We start from the raw sequence: 25,688 nt of genomic DNA, 5'->3' as shown, positions 1-25,688 counted from the left end.
AGGAATAGTGGAAATATTCTGGAATTTGATGGTGGCTCTGGTTAGCCACATATTCTTCCACTTAAAAAATATATCTATGAGCCGGGCGGTGGTGGTACACGCCTTTAATCCCAGCACTCGGGAGGCAGAGGCAAGCGGATCTCTATAAGTTCGAGACCAGCCTGGTCTACAAGAGCTAGTTCCAGGACAGGCTCTAAAGCTGCAGAGAAACCCTGTCTCGAAAAACCAAAAAAAAAAAAAAAAAAAAAAGAAGAAAAAAAAAGAAAAATAATTTGTATATAATGTATTTTGCTTTTGTGTATGTATGTGTACCATGGTGTGTGCCCTGGTGCCTGCAGAGGTCAGAAGAAGGTATCAGATCCCCTTGGACTGGAGTTTACAGATGGCTGTGAGCTGCCATGTGGGTGCTGGGAATCAAACCCGGGTCCTCTGGAAGAGCAGCTGCTGCTCTTAACTGCTCAGCCATCTCTCAGCTCCCTAGCTTTGTTTTTAAGATATGGTTTCATGTAGTCCAGGCTGGCCTGGAATTCACTATGTATCTGAGGACGATCTTGGATTTCTGATCCTCCTGAGTTCTGGGATGGCAGGCTTGCACCACCACACCCTGCTTGATATTATAGTCTATGACTGTATTTCTACAAGTGTCCAGATCAGGAAAATCCGTAGACACAGAAAGCAGGTTAGTGGAGGCAGGTTAGTGGAGGGAGAGGAAAAAAATGGGGAGAGGATCAAGGTTTCTTTAGAGGGCTGGTGAGATGGCTCAGTGAATAAAGGCATTTGCCACCAAGCCTGAGGACCTGAGTTCAATCCCCAGGACCCACATGGTGGGGGAGAGAGCGAATGATCATAAACACACATACTCTTTTGTCCAATAAATGAGTAAGTGTAGAAATGTGTTTTGAGGGTTTCATTTGGAAGCTAGGCATGATAGCATATGACTGACATTTAGGGACTTCAGTTCTGCGTAGGATCATGAGTTCAAGGGTAGCCTGGGCTACGCAGTGAAACCTCATCTCAAAACAAAGCAAAACAAAACTAAACAAGCACAAACAAAAACTCAGCAAAATGAAACAAGGGCTGGAGAGATAGCTCGGAGGTTAAGAGCACTGCCTGCTCTTTCAGAGGTCATGAGTTCAATTCCCAGCAACTACATGGTAGATCACAACCATCTGTAATGTGTTCTGGTTTCTTCTTCTAGTGTGCATTTCAGCCATACATGGAGGCAGAACACTGTATACATAGTAAATAAATAAATCTTAAAAAAACCAAAAAAGAAACAACACATAAGACAATTTTAACTGGGCATGATGACTTGGGAGGTAGAGGAAAGTGGATCTGCATGAGTCCAGCCAGCCCGGTCTACATAGTGATTCCCTGTCTTTAAAAAAGAAATTTAAGGGCTGGAGAGGTGGCTCAGCAGTTAAGAGCATTGTCTGTTCTTCCAAAGGTCCTGAGTTCAGTTCCCAGCAACCACATAGTGGCTTACAATCATCTGTAATGAGGTCTGGTGCCCTCTTCTGGCCCGCAGGCATACATGTAGACAGAATATATACAGAATATTGTATACATAATAATAAATAAATAATTAATTAGAAAAGAAAAATTTGGAAGGTGAGAAAGTGTTCTCAAACTGACTGGTGGTAGATGCACATCTCTATGTATATGCTAAATGTCTTTGAGCTGCACTCTGCCCTGTTTGGTCTGGTAGTGGACATTCAACCCAGGGTTTCACACATGCCAGGCAGGTGCTCTGACACTGTCTGACACTGACCTACACCCCAGCTTTCATTTTTGCGCTTTTGACAGAAAATCTCCCTGAGTTGCCCAGTCTACCCTTGAGCACCCACTTTAGACTCTCTTGCCTCAGTCTCCTGAGTAACAGGGATTGTAGGCGTGGGCCACCAGCCCTGGCTCACTCCATACTTGACTAAATTGTTAGTATGTAAATTGTGTTTTGATGTTTAGGGGTTTTTTTTTTTGTTTATTTTTTCTTTTCGTTTCTTTTTTCCTTTTTTTTGTCAACTTGACAGATGCTGGAGTCATCTGGGAAGAGGGAACCTCAGCTGAAAAAAATGCCTCTGGCAGACTGGCCTGAAGGCTAGCCTGTGAGACAGTCTTTTGATTAATGATTGTTGTGGGAAGGTCCAGCCCACTGCGCCACCCCTGGGCAGGTTAAGCAAGCCATGGGGAGCAAGCCAGTAAACTGCGTTCCTCCATGGTTTCTGCTTTAATTCCTCCTGTCATATTCGTGCCTTGGCTTCCTCTGATGGTGGACTGTAACTTGTATGCCAAATAAACCCCTCCTTCCCCAAACTGTTTTTGGCCAATGTTGTGGTTTTTTTTTTTTGTTTTGTTTTTTTGTTTTTTGTTTTTTTTTAATCACAGCAATAGAATCCTGAGTAAAACACAATGAAACTGCTGCTAAGTCATTTAAAATTATATTTTGACCTTTTATAAGGTTTTTTTGTTTAATGTGTGTCACAGTGGGTGGGCAGTGATCAGAGGGACTATTTGCGGGAGTCTCATGGGGATTCAACTCAGGTGGTCAGAATGGCAGCAAGAGCCTTTACTGGCTGAGCCATCTTGCCAACCCAAACTGGCCAAATCTAACACATGTTATACAGTTGCCATGTATCTGCACGTCAAAAGACTAGAAAGAAAGATTTGAACATTTTCACTGTAAAGAAAGGAAAGGCAGGCATAGTATCCCATATCTGTAATCCTAGCACTCGGGGAGCTGAGACAGGAGGATAACTGAGAGTTCCAGGCCAGCCTGGGTTACGTAGTGAGCTATAGGCTAGTCCAAGATGTCCAAGTGAGACTCTACCTCAAGACAAAAACAGACACAAGAAGAGAGAATAACAGCAAAACTCACACAAAACAAAACAGACACAAGAAGAGAGAATAGCAGCAAAACTCACACAAAACCCCATGAAGCTGGCAGTGCCTTTAGGACAGGCTCTGGATTATAGCACCACAGAATTTGACATCCGTAGCGGCAGACTCACAGAGTCCCGAAATACATACTTGAAGAAGCAAAGCTGGGCCACTGAGATGGTTCCCTGGGAAATGGCGCTTGCTGCCAAGGCTGACAAACCTGAGTTAGAGCTCCAAGACCCATATGGGGGACAGAGAGGGAGCAGGAGACGGGAAGGGGGACAGAGAGAGGGAGCAGGAGAGGGGAAGGGGGACAGAGAGGGAGCAGGAGAGGGGAAGGGGGACAGAGAGGGAGCAGGAGAGGGGAAGGGGGACAGAGAGAGGGACCAGGAGAGGGGAAGGGGACAGAGAGAGGGACCAGGAGAGGGGAAGGGGACAGAGGGGAAAAAAGAGGGAGGGAGGGAGGGAGGGAGGGAAAGAGAACAAGAACTGATACCCTCAAATTGTCCCCTGACCTCCACATGTGGCCACAGCATGAACATTTGCACATACCATAAATGTGAAAAGAATTTTAAAAGGCAGGTACCAAAAGAAAGGAAAAAAGAAAGAAAGAAAGGAAGGAAGGAAGGAAGGAAGGAAGGAAGGAAGGAAGAAAGAGGCACCAAATCTCAGAATAACAATATATGCTCAGAAAAAGACTTTTTAAAAAAAAGTTTTCTGAGTCAGGGGTCTTGCTACTTGAGATCCTCCTGCCTCAGCATCCCAGGGATTACAGGTGGTACCTGACATGCCTAGAATCTTGGAGTCATAGAGCACAATCCTGGAGGTGGGCTGAGTGGCCAGGAGAACTCTTGTTATTTGCCTCTGGGATTTACAAGCCTATGGAAAATTCCAAACAGAACCACCAAGGACAGACAGCCCGGCAGTGGCAGCCAACACTTGCCAGGCATTTTCTGAAAAGTTTTGTATGGCAGCTGAGCCTGGTGGCTTATGCCTGCAACCCAGCGCTTTCAAAGCTAAGACAGAAAGATCCACCCGGGGTTTGAGGCCACTTTGAGCAACATAGGGATTCCTTGTGTCAAAATAAAGTAATAACAACATAAAAATAATAAACTAAGAATGGGATCAGCCTTTGAAAGCAGCTTTCTGAGAATCATGGTTTCTTTTGAGATGTCTGCAAGATGTGGAAATAGTTTGTGCTCCCCAAGGAGAAGAACTAGGTGAGCCTGATCATGGGTATTATTGTCCCTGTTAAGAGGGCTTGCCCTTCAGAGGGACACAGCCCTGAAATCTTGAAAACATTTGCACATGAAGCCCCTGATTGGATGTAGATGCTGTGTCATAACAAAAGAGAAATGGAGGCCTGCATGAATGAAGGCAAGCGCACCTAATGCAGCAAGTCCGAAGCAGAAAAGAGAAGGATGGAGGTCCTGATTAAAACATGTCCTGAAATGGGTCAGTGAGGAGGCTCAGTGGCTTAAAGTGCTTGCTTCGCCTGGCCTGACTACTTGAGTGTTATCTCTGGAACCCACGTGGTGGAAAGAGAAACTAACTCCCACAAGATGCCCTCTGACCTACACACACACACACACACACACACACGCATGCAGACACACACACACACACACACATGCACACACACTATATGGGAGGAACTGGTGTAATAAAACCGAGGCTGTAGATCAGTTGGTGGATTTCACTCTTAGCACGCACAAAGCTCTGGACTGAATTTCCAGCATCATTTAGACAGGATATGGGGGTGCATATCTGTGAGCCCAGCACTCAGGAGGTGGGTGATGGTCGCATTGGCTACCTACTGAATCTGAGGCCAACCTTAATTTCCAAAAATTGCCCTATGTCCGAAAAAGAAAAAAAAAGGTTTTTGAGATGACTCAGTGGAAACATCAAGGATGGAGTGTGAATCTCCAACACCATCCTAAAAGGCAGAACGAAGGAGACACAGACATAACGTTGGCAGCCCTCCACGCATATGCACATGTGTGTGTGCACCTGTACACATGCAAACACTAATTCATATACACAAGCACATCACACAACATGCCAAAAAGAAAAAGGGAAAAAAGCTACATATGGTGTCTCAGGCCTCTAATCCTAGCACACAGAAGCCTGAGGCAGGTGGATCACGGTGAGTTCAAGGCTAGTGTTGGCTACAGCATGGGCCTTATTTCAAAACAAAAGCCAGAGCAGTTACCATTTTGTTCTTGAAGGGGAGAGTAGAGTCTTGCTATGTAGCCCAAATATCATGAATCTTCCTCCATCTTCCTGCCTCCACCACCCCAATGCCATATTACAATGGACCACCATGCCCAGTGCATTTTGTTAGAACTTTCTATGCACTAGGTATTCACACACCAGTGTGTTTAACCACCATTCACAAATCTATACCATGATAAATCTCATTTTACAGATGTGGAAAACCAGGCAAGGAGCAGTCACAATCTTGTCATCTGCTCAGGGTCACAGAACTAGAAGGAAAGAACTGAAGATGCAACTTAAATGTGACTCCACAGCCTGGGTCTGCAGCCACGCATTCTTTCATTGAGCCTCGGAACGACAAGATAAAGGATAGATCCTGGTTCTGAAATCTTCTGACTGTCCTGTGCGGGTTGTAAGGTCTAAATTGTACTGATCCCATTTCCAACGCAACATCCACAAACACTCGATGAATCCCCACTCCCCGTGACCACCACTAAAGCGGAGGAAAGGGGCCATGTCCTGTCTCTCTAAGCTGTGTAGAATTCACCCTCTGTTGGGTGTGAAAGCATTTTGGAGAGACCTGGCGGGGCGCAAGAAGCCCAGCGTCTTCAGCACCAAGGACAGCAGCCATACACACGAAGCCTCAAGCCGGCAAAAAATTTTTTTTGGTGGGCAGCGGTCACTAGGAACGTGTTCCTACTGGGCTCTCCGCCCACTATGTCCTCCAGGATTTGGGAGAATTCAGGTTTATGTCTCTTCAATACCAGAGCTGAAGAATCCCAGCATCTTAAAACAAAGCCTTTGCTTTCTAGATGGACTTGAAGGAGCTCTCGCAGGCGCCCTACTAGCCGGCGTTGGACACTTCTCCTTTGTGTCAAGAGCTCGTGTATATGTGGGGGGAAGGGAAAACCCGGAGCGCTAGTATCTATCCCTGCGTTCCTCCTCTCACCCCCTCCTTCGACTGGGTCGGGGTCTCAAAAAACAAAAACAAACGAAAAATCCAAGACCGCAAATCAGGGGTTCTATCCTAAAAGCCCACTGGTTCCAGGCGCCATATCGTCATGGCAACTGGAGAGGCTCAGGAAACCATTGGTCCGCTCTCTGCCACACCCTTTACACCACCGCTTCCTGGTAACTAAGGCAACCAAGAGGCTGCCTTCTCTTTTCCATCCTTTCTAGATGAGTGGGTAGGACGGGGACCGGCTCCTCTCTTTCGCTAAGCAAAGCACTGCATCCCCATAATAGGTATTAGGGAGGAGGAAGATAAAGAGGCTGTTTCTAAAATTCTGAAGGGGTTGGGCTGTCACTGAAGTCACTTCCGGTGAACACAGGAAGTAGGAGGCAGGTTGCTTCGAGAGACAAGGGTGGAAAGGAAAGGAGCTGGAGTGTCTCCGGAAGGATGGATGAATGGGAGTGCCAGCCTTGATCTTCAATTCCTCTGAATCCAGCCCACTCCTAGGAGTAGAGAGCCCTTTCTAGACGATTAGAGCTGACTTCCGAGTATTAACCGCTAGCAGGCAGGCATTTGACAGACATTATCAGATCTTTAACAGAACCCACTGTGCAGGCACCTCACCAGCGTTACAGAAACCCACTGTCATTTCCCAGCTGACCTGCTTGGCTCTGTCGGGGTTCATCGTGGTTTGGGGTTGAAGAATGTTGACCACCTCAGGCTTGGTCATCGCTTGAGGGATTTCTCGAACCTTCTCTGCGATAAAGCTGTGAACGGCATTCAAGGCCTCTGCCGTGCCCTGTACTAGGCATACCCGTTCTGTAGTTCCTGTTTAGCAAGGGACAGAGGGGGACACACACATCAGACAGCAATGGAGACATTCCTGACAGACTGGCCCCATTTCATGGAAAGGGAAAGCCAAAGATTGGGGAGTGAGTCTGGGTCAGTTGATGTGGGTGACTGGTCCATCCATGGTGGGTAGCTAGCTGAGAGAATGAATGGAATCCCTGTTTTATAATCTGTACTTACCTCCCTCCCCTAAAACAACCCTGGGGGGATGGAAGAATGATGCTTAAGTGCCCACAGCAGCCCTGGGCACGGGAGGTAGGGCTCAGCTGCCTCTTCCCAGTTCTTGTGGGCTCCCCCTGGTTGCTGTGGCAACCATTCACTCGCCACTCAACCCCCCCACCCTTCCAGAAGTGGAGAGCTTAGGCCCGAAACGGTTGCCACAGTAACTGGAACCCCCTTATCGGTCTGCCTGGCCAGGTCCTCAGCCCACCCCCAGGGGGATGAGGGATGAGGCTCGGTTGCCATGGCAACCGCTGAAAGCCTACAGCGCCTGGCCTCTGGGCTTTTGGAGAGGATGGGGAGAAGGTGGGGGGATGGGAAAGGCAGAAGAGAGGCCAGAGTGCAGCCTAGACCCACCAGATGGAGGTCTGGGGGGTGGGGGCGGGCAGGGGTGTGGTTAGGGGAAGAGCAGGCGAGGTCAAAGGCAGCTCTTAGAGAATGAGAGGCTAGGACTAGAGGGTGGGGTAGCCAGCTTCCCGTTCTGGAGATCCTCCAGGTCCTGGCTGCAGGTCTGACCTGGCGTTCCCTGTATGTGCATATGGGAAAAGGGGCTGAGAGGAGCTGAGCGATGCTAAAATGTAAGATGGGGGAGGAAGACTCTGGGGACACTGCGATCTGTGTGTGGCCGGAAGGCTGCTTGTGGGGAGCTATGTGAGTATCTATATACTTGGGCTGTGTTGGAAAGATGACCATACTGGGTGTGTATCTAAGCAAAAGACCAGAAGAGATTGCAATAGAAACAAACTGTGTGCTGAGGGTATAGTTTAACAGTAGAGCACCTGTCAAGAATCCCCCAGAGAAGGGGTAGAGCCCCTGGCTAGAATCCCCAATAGGGTTGTGGTTGTAACTCTTCAGGTACTTGCCTATTATGCACAAATTCCTGGATTAAATAGCTAGCAATGTGCGCGCGCGTGTGTGTGCGCGCGCGCGCGCACACACACACACACACACACAAAACGGGTGGTATAACACAACTGGAGTAACAAGGAGGTTTGGAGCTGGAAGACTTTGGCATGCAAGCCACAGAGGCTGTGCAGTGACGAGCCCTGTCCATTGGCAGTGTGCGTCTGCAACTGTGGAAGCAAGACAAAAAAGCAGCGTACACACCTCTAGGTGTTCCCAAGCTGTCTGGGTGATGAGCATGTGGTGCAAAAATATTTGCACGCACACACGCACACACACACACACACACACACACACACACACACACACGTCCTTCGCCATTCTTTTATTGGCTGTGTGCATATGAGGACACAGGCAGACTTAAGTGACTGTATGAGGCTGTCTGGATGGCAGGTGTACTGGTGTGCCCATCTCCAAGTGTGCGCATCACAGACAAAGAACCCTCGGCCATGCCTGATCTGTGTGAGAATATGAGTGTTTTGCTGTGTCTGGGCCTCACTAATGTGGTGTGTGAACGTCTCTGTCCCCAGGAGGGACTCGGTTTGTACAGTCAGCTCCCTGGGTCTGTAAAAGGTTTTTGAATGTGTGCCAAGCCTTGTGCCTGTGTCTGGGACACTTAGTGCTGAGTGTCATTGTCTGTGGAGCACTTCAGTGCAGTGTGCTCATTGTCCAAGCTTGACCTGTCCCTTGCTACCTCTCCGCCTGGCTCTTCAAATCCGCCATGTGTCTGGGGTGTCTCTGTCTGCTGGCCAATCGTGATGCCGAAAACCCATACCCTTGCCCTTGTCAACATAGTCCTTGCTTTTATGTCCCCCTCCACCCAAGAACAATAGCGTGGTGTGGGCCAAGGGTGAGTCAGCTGTAGGCTGCCTCTGTCTGGGTGTAAATAGGAAAGGGTGTGGGTTGGGCTGGGAATGAGGGTTGGGGGGGAAGGGAAACCCCAGGGATAGTGTGGGAGAAGTGGCCAGAGTCACCGTCTCTGTATGGCTTCCTTCCAGCTCAGGAAGTCTGTGTGCATCTACTTCCGTGTAGTTCTTACACTGGGTTCACACAAGTTTGGTAAGGGGGACCCTGCTACGTCCTGAAAAAGTGTCCTATAATAACAGCTGGTGGTTACATAACACTCAGTGCCAGGCCCTGTTCTGGGGACATGCTGCTTGTTCACTTGACATATGAGCCAGGCCATGTCTCGGTTGCCTTGATGTCCTGCTAAGGACACTGAGAGGTCTCTGGTCTTGTCCCCGATCACCCAGGCGGTACAGAATCATCAGAGCTTGTGTGTGCGCGCGCGCGCGCGTGTGTGTGTGTGTGTGTGTGTGTGTGTGTACTAGAGGAGAGTGCCATATCCTCTGGAACTGGAGTAATAGGTGTTTGTGAGTCACCTGATGTGGGTGCCGGGAATTGAACTTAGGTCCTCTGAAAGAACAGCAAGCACTCTTAACTGCTGACCCATCTCTCCAGCTTTGGAGATTTGCTTTTAATGATTTATTTATTTATTTATTTATATGTATTTATTATTATTTATTTATTATGTATACAGTATTTTGTCTGCATATATGCCTGCAAGCTATCAGAAGGTACCAGATCTCATTACGGATGCATGTGGTTGCTGGGAATTGAACTCATGACTTTTGGAAGAGCAGTAAGTGCTCTTAACCTCTAAGCCATCTCTCCAGCCCCCCCTTTTATTTTATGTGTATGAGTGCTGGCCTGCATGCATGTTTGTTCCTGCAGTGCTCATGGAGGCCAGAAGAGGGCGTCATATGCCAGAGAATGGGTATTACAGGTGGTTGTGAACCACCATGTGGGGTGCTGGGAACTAAACCTGGTTCCTCTGGAAAAACGGCCAATGCTCTTAATCAGTCAGCCATCTCTACAGCTTTTAAGCTTTGCTTTTAATGTTAAGGAAGAATAAGAATGACATTTAGTAAACATTTCAGATTTTACACTTTGGGGCTGGGGATGTTGTTCAGTGTTAGAGGACCTGCCTAGCTACCCTGAGGCCCTGGGTTTAATTCTTAGAACTGTAAAAAAAAAATCGATAGAAAAAAAGACTTTAACATTGTACATTTACAGCCTGGTGTTGGTGATGCACACCTTTAATCCCAGCACTTGGGAGGCAGAGGCAGATGGATCTCTGTGAGTTTGAGGCCAGCCGGTTCTACAGAGCCAGTTTTAGAATAGTGAGGACTACACAGAGAAACCCTGTCTCAAAAAACAAACAAAAAAAAAATACACTTTGGTGCAGCTATGTTATAAATCAATAGTACTTACGAGGATCGCCACATTCATGTTTGTGCTTTGCTCCTGAGAGTAAAATTCAGAGATTTTTACAGACACCCCAGCTCTGAAGGTGTTTTAGCTTAACGAGGGAAGTGGCACAGTCAGGCGTCTTTGAGGCCTTGGGTCAGTATCTATTGCCTTCCGGTTCTCCACTTCATCATGAAAGACACAAAAGGACTGAACTTGAAATTCTGAGCTCTATTACTAAGATGAGGCACCTTTTGTGTGTTCTGACACCTTCTCTTTGGGGTCAAAGGCTGGGTAGGTTCTAGGTTTAGCTTTGTGACGCAGACAAGTGTGTGTATGTATGTGTGTGTGTGTGTGAGAGAGAGAGAGAGACAGAAAGAGAGACAGAGAGAGAGACAGAGAGAGAGACAGAGAGAGAATTTTAGTCCCACACTGGCTTTTGGTTTTTGTTACTGGGGATTGAACCACTGCAGGACCTTGTATATTCTTGGCAAGTGCCTCTACCACTGAGCCACACCCCAGCCCTCACTGCAGCATTTGAGACAGGCTCTTTGACTCTAACCCATACCCTAGTCCTCTTTTGTAAAACTCTGACACAGGATCTTGCTAAGTTACCAGTGCAGGCCTGTGATCCTCCTATTCCAACCTTCTGAGTAGTTGGAAGCACTGGCCCATGCCTTCATTCCTAACCTAATCTCACACTGCCACACTGTTCTCTCCCGTTTCCTACATGTCGGCCTCATCCTACAGCAGACATCGCTCAGCATTTGTCGTGTGGCTCTTGTGGGGTCCCTTCTGCACTCGTCCCTAGCTCACCTGAAGTTGCTATTGCAGGCCACTATTCGGAGCAACCCCATCTGGCCTCCCTGGTCTGGGTCAAACACTCTGTCTCATTGCCAAGCTCTCTCTGCCCTTCGTGGTCTAGCCCTGGCCACTCTGGGTCATCAGCAGCGAGGGTTCTGTCTCCCTGGCTCGAGATCCAAGAGGACAAGAATTCCCTTATTGTTGTATCCACATGTCTGTCCAACCTGGTCATATAGGAGGAGAGTGTGTGTTGAATGACTGAATGAAAGGATGTCAGCCAGGAGGTCTCGGGAATGCACCCCGGACTCATGCAGAAATAATAGTTCTGGCTTCCTAGGGATAGGAGCGGGGTAGGGTTGAAAGGCGCTGAAAGTCCTGGATTGTTCAGGTCAGGAGTTGGTGGTCTGTATATGAGATGGGGACAGACGTGGCTCATATGGGCTTGGTCATGAACAAAGTATGTGGTATCAAGAACTGTCCTATCTTTTGGGGTGTCTCAGCAGCCTGGCCCTGGGGTGAAGTATGGAGTTGGGAGGAGGGAATGTCACCATCTCATAGCACAGAATGTGATGCAGAGGCAAGGAGCCAAATGTCCCCAGACAGATGTCCCAGGCAGAGAGGTCTCACCCACACGGTGTGGGCTAGAAGGGAAAAGAGGAAACTGGGCCAGGATGGTGGAGGAAAGAGGTGGGGCACCTGGGTCACTAGATTTTTCTCTAAACTCTTGGTCAAAGCAGCTTAGTGAGATGGGAGGCGGGGAGGGAAGGGAGGAGGGCAGGGAAAAGGGGAAGATAGAGGAGATGGGGGAGGGAGAAAGAGAAGAGAGTGAGACAGAGGGAAGGAAAGAGAGCAAGTACAGGATGAAAGGGAGGGATGGGAGAGAGCGAGCATGGGGGAAAAGAGAGGGAGAAGGGGAAATGGAAGGATGGGAGAAGAGGGGAGGATAGAGAGAAAGGGAGGAGGGGAGAGGATAAAAGTGAGGAGAGAGGAGGGAGGGAGGAAGGCGAAGGGGGAGGAGAGGTAGAGAACTAGGGAGAGGGAGGGTTGGGAAGAGAGAGGGAGAAAAGGAGGGAGGGAAGGAGAGAGAAGGAGGAAGAAAGGGGGAAGCAGAGAGAGGAGAGAGAGGGGAGAGAGAGAGAGAGAGAGAGAGAGAGAGAGAGAGAGAGAGAGAGAGAGAGAGAGAGAGATCCAGATCCTGTGCTACATCTCTGGAGTCTGACCTAAAAAGATGCAAGAGGATTACGGATGAACTAGAACGGGCCTGTGCTAGAGCAACTCTATGGCCTTCCCGGGATTCCTAGAGGCCAAAGCTCAGGCTCTGTCCTTGGGAGGGAGCAGTGGAGGGTGAGAGACCTTGAAGGGTCGTAGAGAGTGCAGAGGGTTGTGTGGTTGTGGGCTGGGGATGTCGCTCAGTGGTAGAGTCAGTGCCTAGCGTACAGGAAGCCTTGGGTTTGATCCCCAGCACTGTACATGTTTCACACATGGGAGCAGAGCCTGTAATCCTAGCACACAGGGTGTGAAAACAGGAGGACCAGGAGTTCAAGGTCATCCTTGGTTACGAGGTGCGGGTGAGGCTGGTCAGTGCTTCCTAAGACAAACAAAACAAAACAAAACAATGTGGTTGAGAGAGACCAAGATGGAGTCTAGGGAGAGGCAGGGAATGGACTGGGCTGAAGTCAGTGAAGAGAAGAGCCATGGGAAGCTGAGGCTCTGTAGGATAGACACCCAAGGGAGAGAGAGACAGCGAACAGAGGCAGAAGCCAGGAGCACGGACCTCACTAAGGGGTGCTGTTAAGTGGGCTCAAATGAAGTTCTGAAGCAACTTGGGGTAGGTAGTGAGATACTTGGAAGGGAAACAGAGGGAGATGGGGGGACAAAAAGAGATGGCAGACAGAATGACAGACAGATGGGCCAGAGAAGATAGGAGACGGGGATACCCAGACAGATCCCTAGAGATAAGAGCAGAGAGAGGGGCAGAACGAAGCAGAGAGAGGCAGAAGGACATAAAAGATGGAACAGGCAGAAACAGCTGTGTGAGAAGCATCAGGCAGGGCATGGTGGCGGGTGTGTCTGTGATCCCAGCACTGGGCGATAGGGGAAGGACTGGAGGTTACAGGCCAGAATGGGCTACAGGGTGAGACAGTCTCTCTTTCAAAATGCCCCAAGAAAACAAACCAGGCATGGGACACACATTTGTAATACTAGCACTTGGGAGGTGGAGGCAGGATGATGAGTCCAAGGTCACTCTTGGCTATGTAAGGAAGTTCCAGGCCAGCCTGGGCTATATGAAGCACTACATCAATGGGAAAAAAAATGAAAGAAAGAAAAAGATAAAAAAGTGCCCCCTCTTCAAAACAACTCAGAGGAGACTAAATTGGATGCAAGTTAGGGTAACAAGTCCAAATGGACAGAGGGGTACGAGTAATTCGGATGGCTGCCCTGGGCCAGCCCTCCCCCCCCCCACACCCTGACACCTGCCACCCTCTTTACCCACTGACCGGAGGCGGCAGGTGTGTGGGAAGGGACACAACTGCCTGGCATAATGCAAATGAGGTCATGAATATGCAGCAGCTCATTGTCTGGCCCTGCCCCCACCCCCATCTGCTCAGGCCAGGCCCCTTGGGTTGCAGGCAGCTCAGACTTTTTATGGGGAGGAAAGGCAGGCCCTCTCCATTACTCTAACTATCTCTAACACCACCTTCCTCACACCCAGGGCTCAGGAAAGTGGAGAGGAGAGAGGTCTAGCTCAGGTAACCGGCGTTTCTGGGGCTTACCTGGGTAGAAGTCTTTGGACTTAGATAGCTTGATGGTGGCTCCCGTCTCCTTCTGCAGCTGCACGATAGTCTGGCCCCCTTTGCCAATGATGGAGCCGGCTGCGTAGCTGGGGATGAGCACCTTCAGGAAGTACTCGCCTTCCTCTGCAGCGCATACAGGGTGGGAGGAAGGGAGAAGGGGGGGGAGGGAAGGGTCCCATTTTAGGAAGATCCCAGCATGGGCCCCACAAATGGAATCACAATGACCATGACAACAGCAGTTAGAAAGACAACACAGAGCCATCTTCACTTGCTCACTCATTCAATCTTTTTTTTTCTTTGCAACCAAGCTTTTCTGTGTAGCCCTGGCAGGTCTGGAACATACTCTGCAGACCAGGCTGGTCTCAAGATCACAGAGATCCGCCTGCATCTGTCTCCCCAGTGCTGAGATTAAAGGTATGCACCACCATGCCTGACCTACATTCAATTTATTTTTTTTTTTTTGAGACAGACTCTCACATAGGCCAGGCTGGCCTCAAATTATGTAGTTGAGGATGGCCTTGAATTCCCCAAGTCTATGTCTCCCAAGTACTGGGATCACAGGAGTGCACCATGACACCTAATTCACAAGGTGCTGGGGATGGAACTCACGGCCTCACGCCTGCCAGGCGAACACTCTGTCAACTAAGGCGCGTCCACAGGACTCATTCATTCATTCAACAATGGCTGAGCACCTGCTTGTGTACATACTTGGCCATGAGTGTGTGGAAACAGCCATGAAGGAAACAGCAAAAGCTCCCCGCATTTTGTGTGCAAATAAGGCCATGAGAATTTGAGTAATCCAAGCTAGAGTTCAGACAATTATATTCTTCTAGAGAGCAGAGACTCTATAGTTCGTGAAGGATGGGAGGAAGTAGTACGAGCAAAAAGAAGCAGGAAAAGGGGTGGGGAGGGCAGAGGAGTGCAAGATCAGAGATGAAGGTCAGGAAAGGCCTTCCCCAAAATGCATATTCTAAACACTATCACACACTTACTGTTTTAGGGTACTGGGTATTGAATTGAGGGTCTCTTGCAAGTAATTTATTACTAAACCTCACTCCAAGCCCCTCACTGGGGGATTCTAGGCAGGGGCTCTATCACTGAGCTGTGCCCCAGTCCCCTTTAAATTTTTTGGGACAGGGTCTCACCAAGTTGCCTAAGGCTAGTTTTGAACTCACTCTGTGACCTATGCAACCACTCGACCTGAGGATTAACTCTCCTGCCTCAGCTTTCAGAGAACTGAGATGACCATCCTCTGGCCATCAGACCCAGTCTGAGTAGGCATGTTTCCTCTTCATTCCTCTGCAGCACCTGCCAAACAATTCCACTGGAAGTACTTCATAAACATCATTTATTTTAATTCTCTATCACTGGCCCTGTAAAGAAACCCATTCTACAGATGAAGAAATAAGGTTAATAAGGAATCATCCCGGAGTCACCGAGCTGGGTAGGGTACAGAGCTGGAATGTGAACTCAGCCTGGTTCTGGAGTCCATGTCCCGGGCTATTATCACTGAGTTACAAGAGAGGAGGTGAGCCACACTGCAAAGGGGATGGTACGCGAATCCTTAGGAAAATCAAGGAGGCGATGGTTTAGGTGGAAGGGAAGAGGGAAGAGGGTGCTGGTGCAGTGGGAAGCTGCTGAGCCACAGTAATGTCTTTGGCTCTTACTCCAAGCGGGATGGGAGGATCAAGGGGGTGTGAACTAATTTAGGATTTGAGAACATTTCTCTGGGGCCAGCAAGATTGCTCGGTGGCAAAAGGAGCTTGCTGCCAAGTCTGATGACTTCAGTTCAATTCCCACGACACACAGTGTGGAAGGAGAGACCTGACTCCTGCAAGCTGTTCTCTGGTGCATGTGCATGCACGTGCACACACACAGAGGTAAAAAAATAAACAAAAACATGATTTTGAGACAGTGTCTCTCTATTACTTAGCCCTAGCTGTTCTGGAAACCACTGTGTAGACCAGGCTCATAGACATCCAACTGCATCTCTTTCCTAAGTTCTGGGATTAAGGCATGTGCCATGTGCCACCACGCCTGGTTTTGGGCTATGGATACAGCAGAGTGCTTGCCTAGCATGCCTGAAGTCCTAGGTACCCAGTACCACAGAAATCAAGTGTGGTGGGTGCACTCCTGTGATCACAGCACCCGGAAGGCAGAGGCAGGAGGTCAGGGTTCTCCGCAGCTACACAGTGTGTTCAAGGTCAGCCTGTGCTATATGAGACACCAACTCAAAAACAAGACAAAACAAGAATGTTCCTGTGATGCCGGTGACAGGAGTAGATTGCAAGGGCAGGGGTGAAGGAGGCAGTGTTGCGAGAGGTGAGGGACACTGGACTGACTTAGGGAGCGATGACAGAGGAAATGGACGAGGGCTGGAGATTCTCACTTCGTACATGGTTGGGGGAAGGCATACATGTCTGCAGGTGTGTCTGCATGTATGTGGCAACAGGAGGCTAGCATGGGATGCTGTTGTTTTTTTGAAAGAGGCCTCATTGGTTTGAAACTCGTTGTGTGGGCTAAGCTTACCTTATACAGACCAGAGAACAACTGTGGGTGTCAGTTCTCTCCTCTCACTGTGGGGAACCCTGAGGTTTCTCTGTGTAGCCCTGGCTATCCCGATCTCGCTTTGTAGACGCGCCTGGTCTTGAACTCAAAGATCCACCTGTCTCTGCCTCCCAAGTGCTGGGATTAATTGGCTCCTGCTAAATCATCTTGCTGACCTCTAGGCATCCATTCTTAGAGACCAATGTCCTTGGTAATGCAGTCATGCATAAAACACCTACTTGCCACATCCTTAAGGCAAATGTCTCACCTAACCCTCAACTTTGCTACAGCCTTTGCAGTGGGAGGTCTTTGGTGACACGCCCCGCTATTCAGCTTTGCTTCCCATCAGCCATGGGCACCAGATTCACTATTCTTTTACTTTTTCGAATGTTAGCTGCTCCTTCCCACCTCACGGCCTTTGCAGATGTCCTTTGCCTGGCACTTCCTCTTACCTTGTCATTTTGGGGGCTCCACTGCAATGCTATTTATTCTCACAACCTTTCCTGGAACACTGAGAATGGAGAGCCCCCCCCCCTTGCTTCATATACCCAGAGCCCTCTGTCACACAGGGCCAACATGAACCACATCAACGGAGTGCACCTCTGTGTCCCTTGCACCGTGTAACAGCACACAGTAGGCTGGGGATAAAAGCAGGAAAAGAAAGGGAGGTGAGCCGTTCTGCTTCCAAGGCTTAAGAGTTTTACTTGTTCCCCAGGGATTTCAACCTTTTCTTTTAAGTATAGGATGTCTAATTTTACCATCAAACATGAAGCCCCAACTGGTAGTATGGTGAGCAAAGCTGCCTCCCAGAGCAGATAAAAGAACTGTTATTTGTAGTTGGGAAGTGTGGCTCAGTGGTAGAACCCCTGCCCAGAATCCCCCAGTGAGGGGCTGGGGCGTGGCTCATGGCTCAGAGACTTGCCTAGAGTACATCAGTGTGGAGCATCTGCCTACCACGTTCCAGGTCCTGAGTTCCACCCCTAGCGTTGGACAACCTATAGAAAGCTGACCTGGATGGGTAGGTGTTAAATTCTTTCCTTCTCAGCATGGGTCCTTCAGACTGAGGGTTCTGGGTTCCTAATACGTTTTGTATAGTGGTGTGGGGTACAGTGGCTGGACTTAGCCTTCTAAGCATAAGGAGGAAGTCAAGAATAAATGAGTTTTATTGAGCCCAAGGCAATCCTCTTAAAATGGCCTAATCAGACCATTAAGCCTATTAGGTAATTATCCTCCCCCCTCCTCAGCCCAGGGTAACTTCTCATCCATCATTGGACCCCTGCTCAATTCACTTTCTTTCTTTTATCCCCCCCCTTACTTTTTTTTGATGCAGCTTAGCCTTGTATCCTAGGCTGGCCTCAGATTCATAATCCTCCTGCCTCAGTCACTCAGGTGCTACATTGACAGGCTACATCATGATGACTATCTCGCCTAGGTTTCCTTTGGATGCTCTCAAGTGTCTATCATCTCTGAAAGCTGGGCTGTCCACACCTCATTCCCTCTGTCCTGGATTCCCTCAAGCTCCAGCTGGGGACTTCCATACAGAGCAGGCAGGCAATCCCAAGCGAACGGTGAGTTTTGTTATTGAAAGTCTGGATGGCAGCTGGGTGGTGGTGGTGCACGCCTTTAATTCCAGCACTCAGGAGGCAGACACAGGCAGATCTCTGTGAGTTTGAGGTCAGCCTGGTCTACAAAGAGAGTTTCAGGCTAGGCTCCAAAGCTACACGGACATAGTAGCACTGACTCTCAGGGGACATAATCATTCACTTAACAATGAACTGGAAAGTAGCTAGAATGTTCTGGGCACGCAGCACTTACACACACCATATGCCACCTATCATTACTACCGTTAGTTGTCTATGTGTTGTTTTTGAGCCTAGCTGTCCGTCCTGAAACTCACTCTGTAAACCAGCTCTCCAACTCACAGAGATCCTCCTGCCTCTGCCTCAGGAGTGCTGGGTCTCTATCTAGTTCAGGATGGCCTTGAACTCCTGAGCCTTCCGCCTCAACCTTCCAAGTGTTTGTAGTAAAGCCCTGTTCAGTGCTCAGCACAGAATGGGTGCTCTGTGGGTAGAAAACCAATGCTTGAAGTTGGGGGGTTTTGTTGGGAGGTAGGAAAAAGAGGGGGAACTCTTTCCCTTATCATCTTGTCTGCCCAAACTGTGCCCCACTTTTTGGAAGAGAAATGATTTCTTTTAGCCCACCCTCTATCTGTATGTATGTATGCAGCACACATAGAAATGAGAGAATAACCTGTGGCTGCCAGTTCTTTCCCTCTACTTAGGACATCACATGCAGTAGTACATGCCTTACCACCTGAGTCATCTCACCTGTTCTTTTACTTTCTTTTTGTGTTCTAATGATTGGATTTGAACTTAGGGCTTCCTATATACTAGACAAGTGCTCTACCACTGAGCCACATCCCAGCTCCTCACTGGGGGATTCTAGGCAGGGGCTCTACCACTGAGCCATGCCCCTAACCCCCACGTGGGTAGACTTGAAGGAAGTGCTCTACCACTGAGCTATATTTTCCAGCCTTCGTTTTGGTTTTTTGAGATAGGCTCTAAATTATCCAGAATGACCTTCAACTCACAAACCTCCTCGCCTCAGTCTCCAGAGCAGCTGGAATTACAAGTCAGTGCTTTCCCGCCATGCCTGGGGGTGGTCTCTTAATACAAGGGAAACTCCATGCTTAGTTTCCTGTCTGGAACCTCTCTAGTACCTCACTTTGTATAGTGTTGTCATTATAGTTTGTTTGCTTCCCCAACCTGTGTGTGTGTGCACGCGTGTGTGCATGTGTGTGTGTGTGTGCATGTATATGGGTGCCATGGCATGAGTATGGAGGTCAGAGAATAACTTTGAAGAGCTGATTGTCTCCCTCCTACCATGTGGGTTCTGAGGAGTGAACTCAGATCATCAAGCTTAGTAGGAAGTTTTATTTTTAATCTGCTGAGCCATCTCACCAGGTCTCTAGCTTTCTTCTGCCATATACTTGATTTCTGCCCTCCTATGCACTCCCGAGTCACGACATCTCTCCTTCTCCTTTTCTTTCCCCCCCTTTTGCAAGGAGTTTCTCTTGAACAGCTGCTCAATGCTTGCATTAGATCCTGGGGATAGAGCAGGAGGCCCACACAGACAATTCCTTTTTCCTTAAACTTTTAAGACACAGAAAAACATTTATTTAAAGGGGCAAATTTTGGACAGCAAGATAGATCAAGAGATTTCAAGTCAGGTATGGTGGTGCACATCTGTATTTTAGTATTCAGGAAGCTGAAGTATTTGAAATGTTCAGCCCAGCCTGGATTGCAGAGGGAGTTTCTGTTTTAAAAAAAACCCACCAAAGAAACCTGGGCTGGCAAGATGGCTCAGTGGGTAAGGGTGCTTACCTCCAAACGTGACCACTAGAGTTCCATCCCTCAGTTCCACAGGGTGGAAGAAGAGAATCAACTCCTCAAGCTGTTCTTTGAATTCTTTGACCCCTGCTTGTGCATCACCTCATAGGTACACACACGCACACGCACGCGCGCTCACACGCACACACACCCCTAGTGAATAACTAATTAACTAAATAAATGTAATGAAAGCAAACAACGGTGGTGGAAGGGACACAGACAGCACAACACGGCATGATGGGACACACCTGTAATCCAAGTACCCAGCAAGCATTAATAGGAGAGTCAGGATAACACAAGCCTGGACCACAGAGAGGGCTGTATACAGGCCTACCTACCCAACATGCGACCCTGACTCTGAAAAGAAAAACAAGAAAAAAAAAAACCCAAACAAAACAAAATAGAGCCAAGTTTCTCTCAGATGCAGAATCCATCTAATTATTGGGATTGTGGTTGTACTCAGGGTAGTTTCTTGTCTAGCATGTATGATGTCCTATGTTCAATCTCTAGCACCATGGAAACTGGGCACAGTGGCACACACCTGTAATGTTAACATTTGGGCGGTGGAAACAGGAGAATCAAGAGTTCAAGGTCATGTTGGGCTACTTACAGAGCTTAAGGTGAGCCTGGACTACATAAGACCTGTCTCAAAAAAGTATGTATATATGTATGTATGCATGTATGTATGATCCATCCATATATCTATCATCCATGTAAGACATGAAGTCAGAAGAACCATTGGTATTGGGGAAGAAAGGGAGGGACAAGCAAGGGTAGCTGAGGGTAGCTATGAACAGAGCACAACGGTATACTTATGAAAATGTCATAACAAGGGGCCAGTGAGATGCCTCATCAGGTAAAGGCATTTGCCACCGAGCCTAACAACTTGAGCTTAATCCCTGGGACCCACATGGTGCAAGGAGAGAACCACTATTCTCAGACCTCCACATGTGTGCTGTGGCACATATACCCCCACACATTCTAGTATTCATGTGTGCACATGTGCACACACACAAAATGAATGAATGTATAAATTTAAAATGTTAAAAATTCACAATAAAACTCATTGTTTCACCCACCAAAAAAAATTTAACTGAAAGAAAATAATCCACTGAAAGAGTTGGGATGAGATTTTAAAACCACTGCCAATAATTACAGTTGTGCAGGTGGCAATGGCTTTTCCTCTTTCCAACATAACTCACAAGAGTCAAAAAGAAAATAAAAGCACTCGCGGGTGATGAGCCCTCCTGACTGTAGAAACTCAAAAATATTAACTCCAGGAGTCTCCACTGTGGACCTCAGGCTAGCACCTGTCCTTTCTAGAAACTTCCACCTAGGCTTCCTACTTGGGGCGTGTCACACCATGGAGTCCCACCTCTTTTGGGAAGGAGCCAGGTCTCTGTTTCCTACCGCAAAGGCAGAGTCGTTGACCTTGGTTGAACCTGGAATCCCCAGACTTCACAGGCCTTTCTTTCCCTGTCTGAACAGCCAAGGCTGAACTTTCTGTGCCTGCAAGGAAGCTATGCCAGAGGCCAGAGCTTGCCCTTGTCCACTCCCAGCCTATTCTCAGTAGCTCCTTTGGGATTCCCGCAGTTCCCAGAGCCCAGTGAGAGGGAAGCTGAGGAGGAAAACCTCCATGCCCTCTTTGCACCCATCTCCTCCAGGGCTGCAAAGTCAAGCATGGCTACCTCAAGACAAAGCTGGCTCAGCTGACTCCTGTTTACTATGCCCCTGGACAACTCTTCCCTTCATGCCCAACCCCCTCATGATGCTTCCAGTCCACTGCCTTACAAATACAGTTTGTCTACCCAAGAGATAAGAGTGGACTCACTGTCACAGAGTGGATCCTGTAAGGTGACTTAGTTCCCTAGGGGATCACGTGACAAAATTAGAGCCCAGACTGATGTAGTACTACACATTTCTAATCTTAAGACTCAAGAGACAGAGGCAGTTGGATTGCTGCAAGTTCAAAGCCAGGCTGGGCTACACACCTAGACTATCCAAGGCTATAAAACTCTGTCTTGATACAAAACAAGAGAAAACACCACAGGCACACATGTGTACAAGCCAAAAAGCTTTTGAGACTTGAGAGGGACAGCTCAGTGGTTAAAAGTATTTGCTGTGTAACCATGGGAATCCGAGTTTGGATTCTAGCACCTATACAAAAAGTCTCATACTCAAGTATGCCTTCAACCCAGTGCTGTGGTGGGTGGAGACGGGAGGCTTGCTGGTGCTTGGCTGCTGAGAAAAGCAAGATCCATGTTCAAGCAGAGACACCAACTCAAAGAAATAAGGCAGAAGGTGATAGAGGAGACATTGGAGATCTTCCTCTAACACACACACACACATACACACACGCACAAATGCATATACATGTGTACACAAGCACACACACATGCACACACACAGCATGCACATGGTATCAAAGAAGCACACATCTTAGAGAGGTGGTTTTGGGTGATACCGTGTCTAGAGGGAACCAAAGTTGGGGTGTTGTCCTCATGGTACCTGTTCTTGGTGGGGGCTGGGAATGTCACTGGAAATATCAGGAGGGGGAAAGCCAAGTGACAACAAGGTTACAGTGTGGAAGCATGTGCTAGGGAGGGGTTGAACATCAAGGCATTTGGACACTATCAGAGAGACCAAGAGACGGGTGCAGTGGGCAGGAGACATGGGGTAGGGCACTTGCCTAGCAAATGTAAAGTTCTGGATCCAATTCTATAGCATACCAAAACAGAAGAAAAGAGGAGGTGGGGTGGGGGAAGAAGGGTGGTGCTGGCATGATGGCTTACCAAATGGAGGTAAATCTGCCACCAAATCTAATGACCTGAGTTTGATGCCTGGGACCCATACGGTGGAAGGAGAGAACCAACTTCCACAAGCTGACCTGATGTACCCCATCCACTTGAACGAATAAATATAATAAGATTGTAAACAAAACAAATCAAACAAAAAGCAACAGTAAAGCCCCCTTAGGCGACTTTCCCTTTAATGACAAAAAAAAAAAAACAAAAAACAAAAAACAAAAAACAAAAAACAAAAAATGGTTATTCTGGGACTGAAGAGATGGCAAGCCAGTTAAGAGAGCATACTGTCTTGGCAAATGTCTGGAATGCCATTGCCAGTACCCACATCTGGCAGCTTACAACTGCTAGTAACCCCATCTCCAGGTGGATCTCACACCTCTGGCCTCTGAGGGCACACACACACAAGCATATGCACACACACAATTTAAAACAATAAAGCTATTTTTTAGAAAAGGATTATCCTTCCACATTCTCGGTAGGTAGAATTACAAGCCACAATAGATGGGGTGGGTCATTAGTGACAGCGTGTGAAATGGTTCATTAATAACAATATACGCCAGCAAGAAGCCTGGAGTTTGGATCCCCAGGACCCACACGGATGTGGGGGTGGTTATCATGTCTAGGCTCACAGGGAATTTCAGTAACTAGACAGAACCGCCCAGTTCAGTCAGTTTATCTAGAGCAGTAAATCCTACTGACCCCATTTTCCAGAGGGGAGACTGAGGCTTGCAGCATTAATAGCCCTTGCTGAGAGTCCCATGCCAAATACACCGTGGCAGAATGCCTTGAACCTTACAAGGTTTCCTTTCACGAGTCTTTGTTTAAGTTTTAGATTTATTTATTTTATATGTATAAATGTTTTGCTTAAGGTAGCACATGTGAGAAAAATACCCAGAGACATAAATCTTAAAAAAAAAAGTTTGCCAGCACTGTTTGTATGTGGACCACATGTACGCCTAGTGCCCTCGGAAGTCAGAAGAGGGCACTGGGTCCCCAGGAACTGTAGTTACAATTGGTTGTGTGGGTGCTGAGAATTGAACTAGGGTCCTCTGTGAGAACACAAGTGCTCTTAACTGCTGAGCCATCTTTCCAGTCCCTATCCACCCAGAGCTCAGAGCTCTTGTCTTGTCGCGCGCGTGTGTGTGTGTGTGTGTGTGTGTGTGTGTGTGGTGGGAGGGATTCTGGGATTGAGATCTGGGTAAGGAGCTCCTGGAGTATGAGTTATGCTTGCAGATGGTGGGCCAGGCGAGATTATCAGGTCACTATAGTTAGTGCTACAAGTGACACTCCGTTCAATTCATTTTTTATTATTGTGTGTGGGCATGATGTATGTGTGGGCTCATGGGCCATGATGTATGCATGGAGGGCGGAGGGCAGCTCTTTGGAGGTGTGTCTCTCCTTTCACCTTTGCATGGTGGATACAGGGATCACATCCACATGATTAGGCTTATGCAGCAAGCACCTGTACCAGCCGAGCCACTTGAGGCTCTCTGTGGGGGCACTCAAGTCTACCAGACAGGTCCTCTGCCCCAAACCTTGTGCCTTGGACATGCTAGGCAAGTATTTGATTGCTGAGTCACACCCCCAGCCCCTCACTGGGGGATTCTAGGCAGGGCCTCTACCACTGAGCCACACCTCCAGCCCCTTACTGGTGGATTCCAGGCAGGAGCTCTACCATAGTGGCATGCACCCAGGCTCCTACTAGAGGATACTAGGCAAAGGCTCCATAGCTGAGCTACATTCCCAGCCCCATTTTTATTTGTTTATTCATTTTACTTTTTTTTTTTAAATTTTTGAGACAGGGTCTGGCTGTGCAGCTCAGGACGGCCTTGAACTTCCAATCATCCCACCTTAACCTCTCTCCCTACAGCTGGGATTACAGGCAGGTTTTTTTTTATGTCTTCAAATAACTCCCGAGGTTGGATTTTCTTCCAATTTCTTCACTGGAATCCTCTTGCCCTGAGTACATCCTTTCCTCCCAGTGGCATTTGTCACCCAGCCAGGTATCCAGACACCAGCCAGAGGAGCCACTAGCTCCTGTTCCTCCCACCCCCATTGCCCTAACAAGGTTTGTTTGGTTTGCTATCACCTGTGATGCCTTAGTGGAGCCAAGCCCTTCACCGCTGTGAACCTCAGTGTCCTCTTTAACAGGGCATCCGCCATAGACTCTGTCCACAAAGCAGAGCCAGCCTTGCGAGTTCAAATCATAGTCCTGTTTCTTCTTAGCTGGGTGTTCTTGCCCAAGTTCCCAAGCCTTTCTGTGTTTCAGCCGTTCATTTGAAAGATGGGCATCGGAATTGGAAGTATCCAATGACCCATGTCCAATAGTTTCCACAATACTTCCTGGCACCATAAATGTTAGCCGTGACTATAATTTATTGATATTTTTGCATCATAGCATGTGGGGACAATGAGATGGAATTGCATGTCAGGCATTAAGCAATGATATGCTAGCCATTATGACATCAATGTCATTATTGTTAAGTCTACATTTGGAAGCTGGGGACACAGAAGCTCAGAAAGGGTTAGCCAAGCATCTCACAGTCACCACTGTCCTCCATTGAAAGGAACCAGTGGGCTGGGCGGTGGTGGTATACGCCTTTAATCCCAGCACTCGGGAGACAGACACCTGTTCGAGGCCACCCTGGTCTAGAGAGGGAGTTCAGGATAGGCTCCAAAGCTACAGAGAAACACTGTCTTGAAAAACAAAAAAAGAAAAAAAAAAAAAAGAACCAGCAATTTTGAGATCAAAGTCACCAATACTTGCCTTGCTCTAGGGTATTTTTCTTAACAGAGGACTGTTCTTTTGTATTTCCTGGCCTCAGTTTCCTCAAATACAGTCTGGCGGTGGAGAAGGGTCTGCAGGCTATAGTCCCTAAAGACTCCACTTAGTTTTGCCACTGTAGAAGGAAACATGAAATCCCAAGTCTCCCTGACCAGTGAGTCCAGAGTTCAATAAATCCTGAATCTGCCACTTAGGAGCCCTGTGACCTTGAATAAGCTGTTTCATCTCACTGAGCCTCGGTTTCCCTCACTGGTTAACACACACACACACACACACACACACACACACACGCAC

At 48.1% G+C, this 25,688-nt stretch overlaps 1 protein-coding gene across 1 annotated transcript in view; it reads right to left on the bottom strand.

The window, feature by feature from the left end:
* The window catches only part of Nova2 (NOVA alternative splicing regulator 2), a 32,143-nt gene that overhangs the window by 4,164 nt on the left and 2,291 nt on the right, over nucleotides 1-25,688 (bottom strand). Inside the window, exons 2-3 of the mRNA XM_038340064.1 lie at nucleotides 13,846-13,989; nucleotides 6,708-6,874 (exon numbers count right to left, since the gene is read on the bottom strand). Coding sequence (XP_038195992.1) covers nucleotides 6,708-6,874; nucleotides 13,846-13,989 — 311 coding nt within the window. The remainder of the gene's footprint in view (nucleotides 1-6,707; nucleotides 6,875-13,845; nucleotides 13,990-25,688) is intronic.

The sequence above is a fragment of the Arvicola amphibius genome, chromosome 8, assembly GCF_903992535.2.
Source record: "Arvicola amphibius chromosome 8, mArvAmp1.2, whole genome shotgun sequence".
In the NCBI taxonomy this organism is placed as follows: domain Eukaryota; kingdom Metazoa; phylum Chordata; class Mammalia; order Rodentia; family Cricetidae; genus Arvicola; species Arvicola amphibius.
This window is presented reverse-complemented; position numbering and strand designations above follow the sequence as displayed.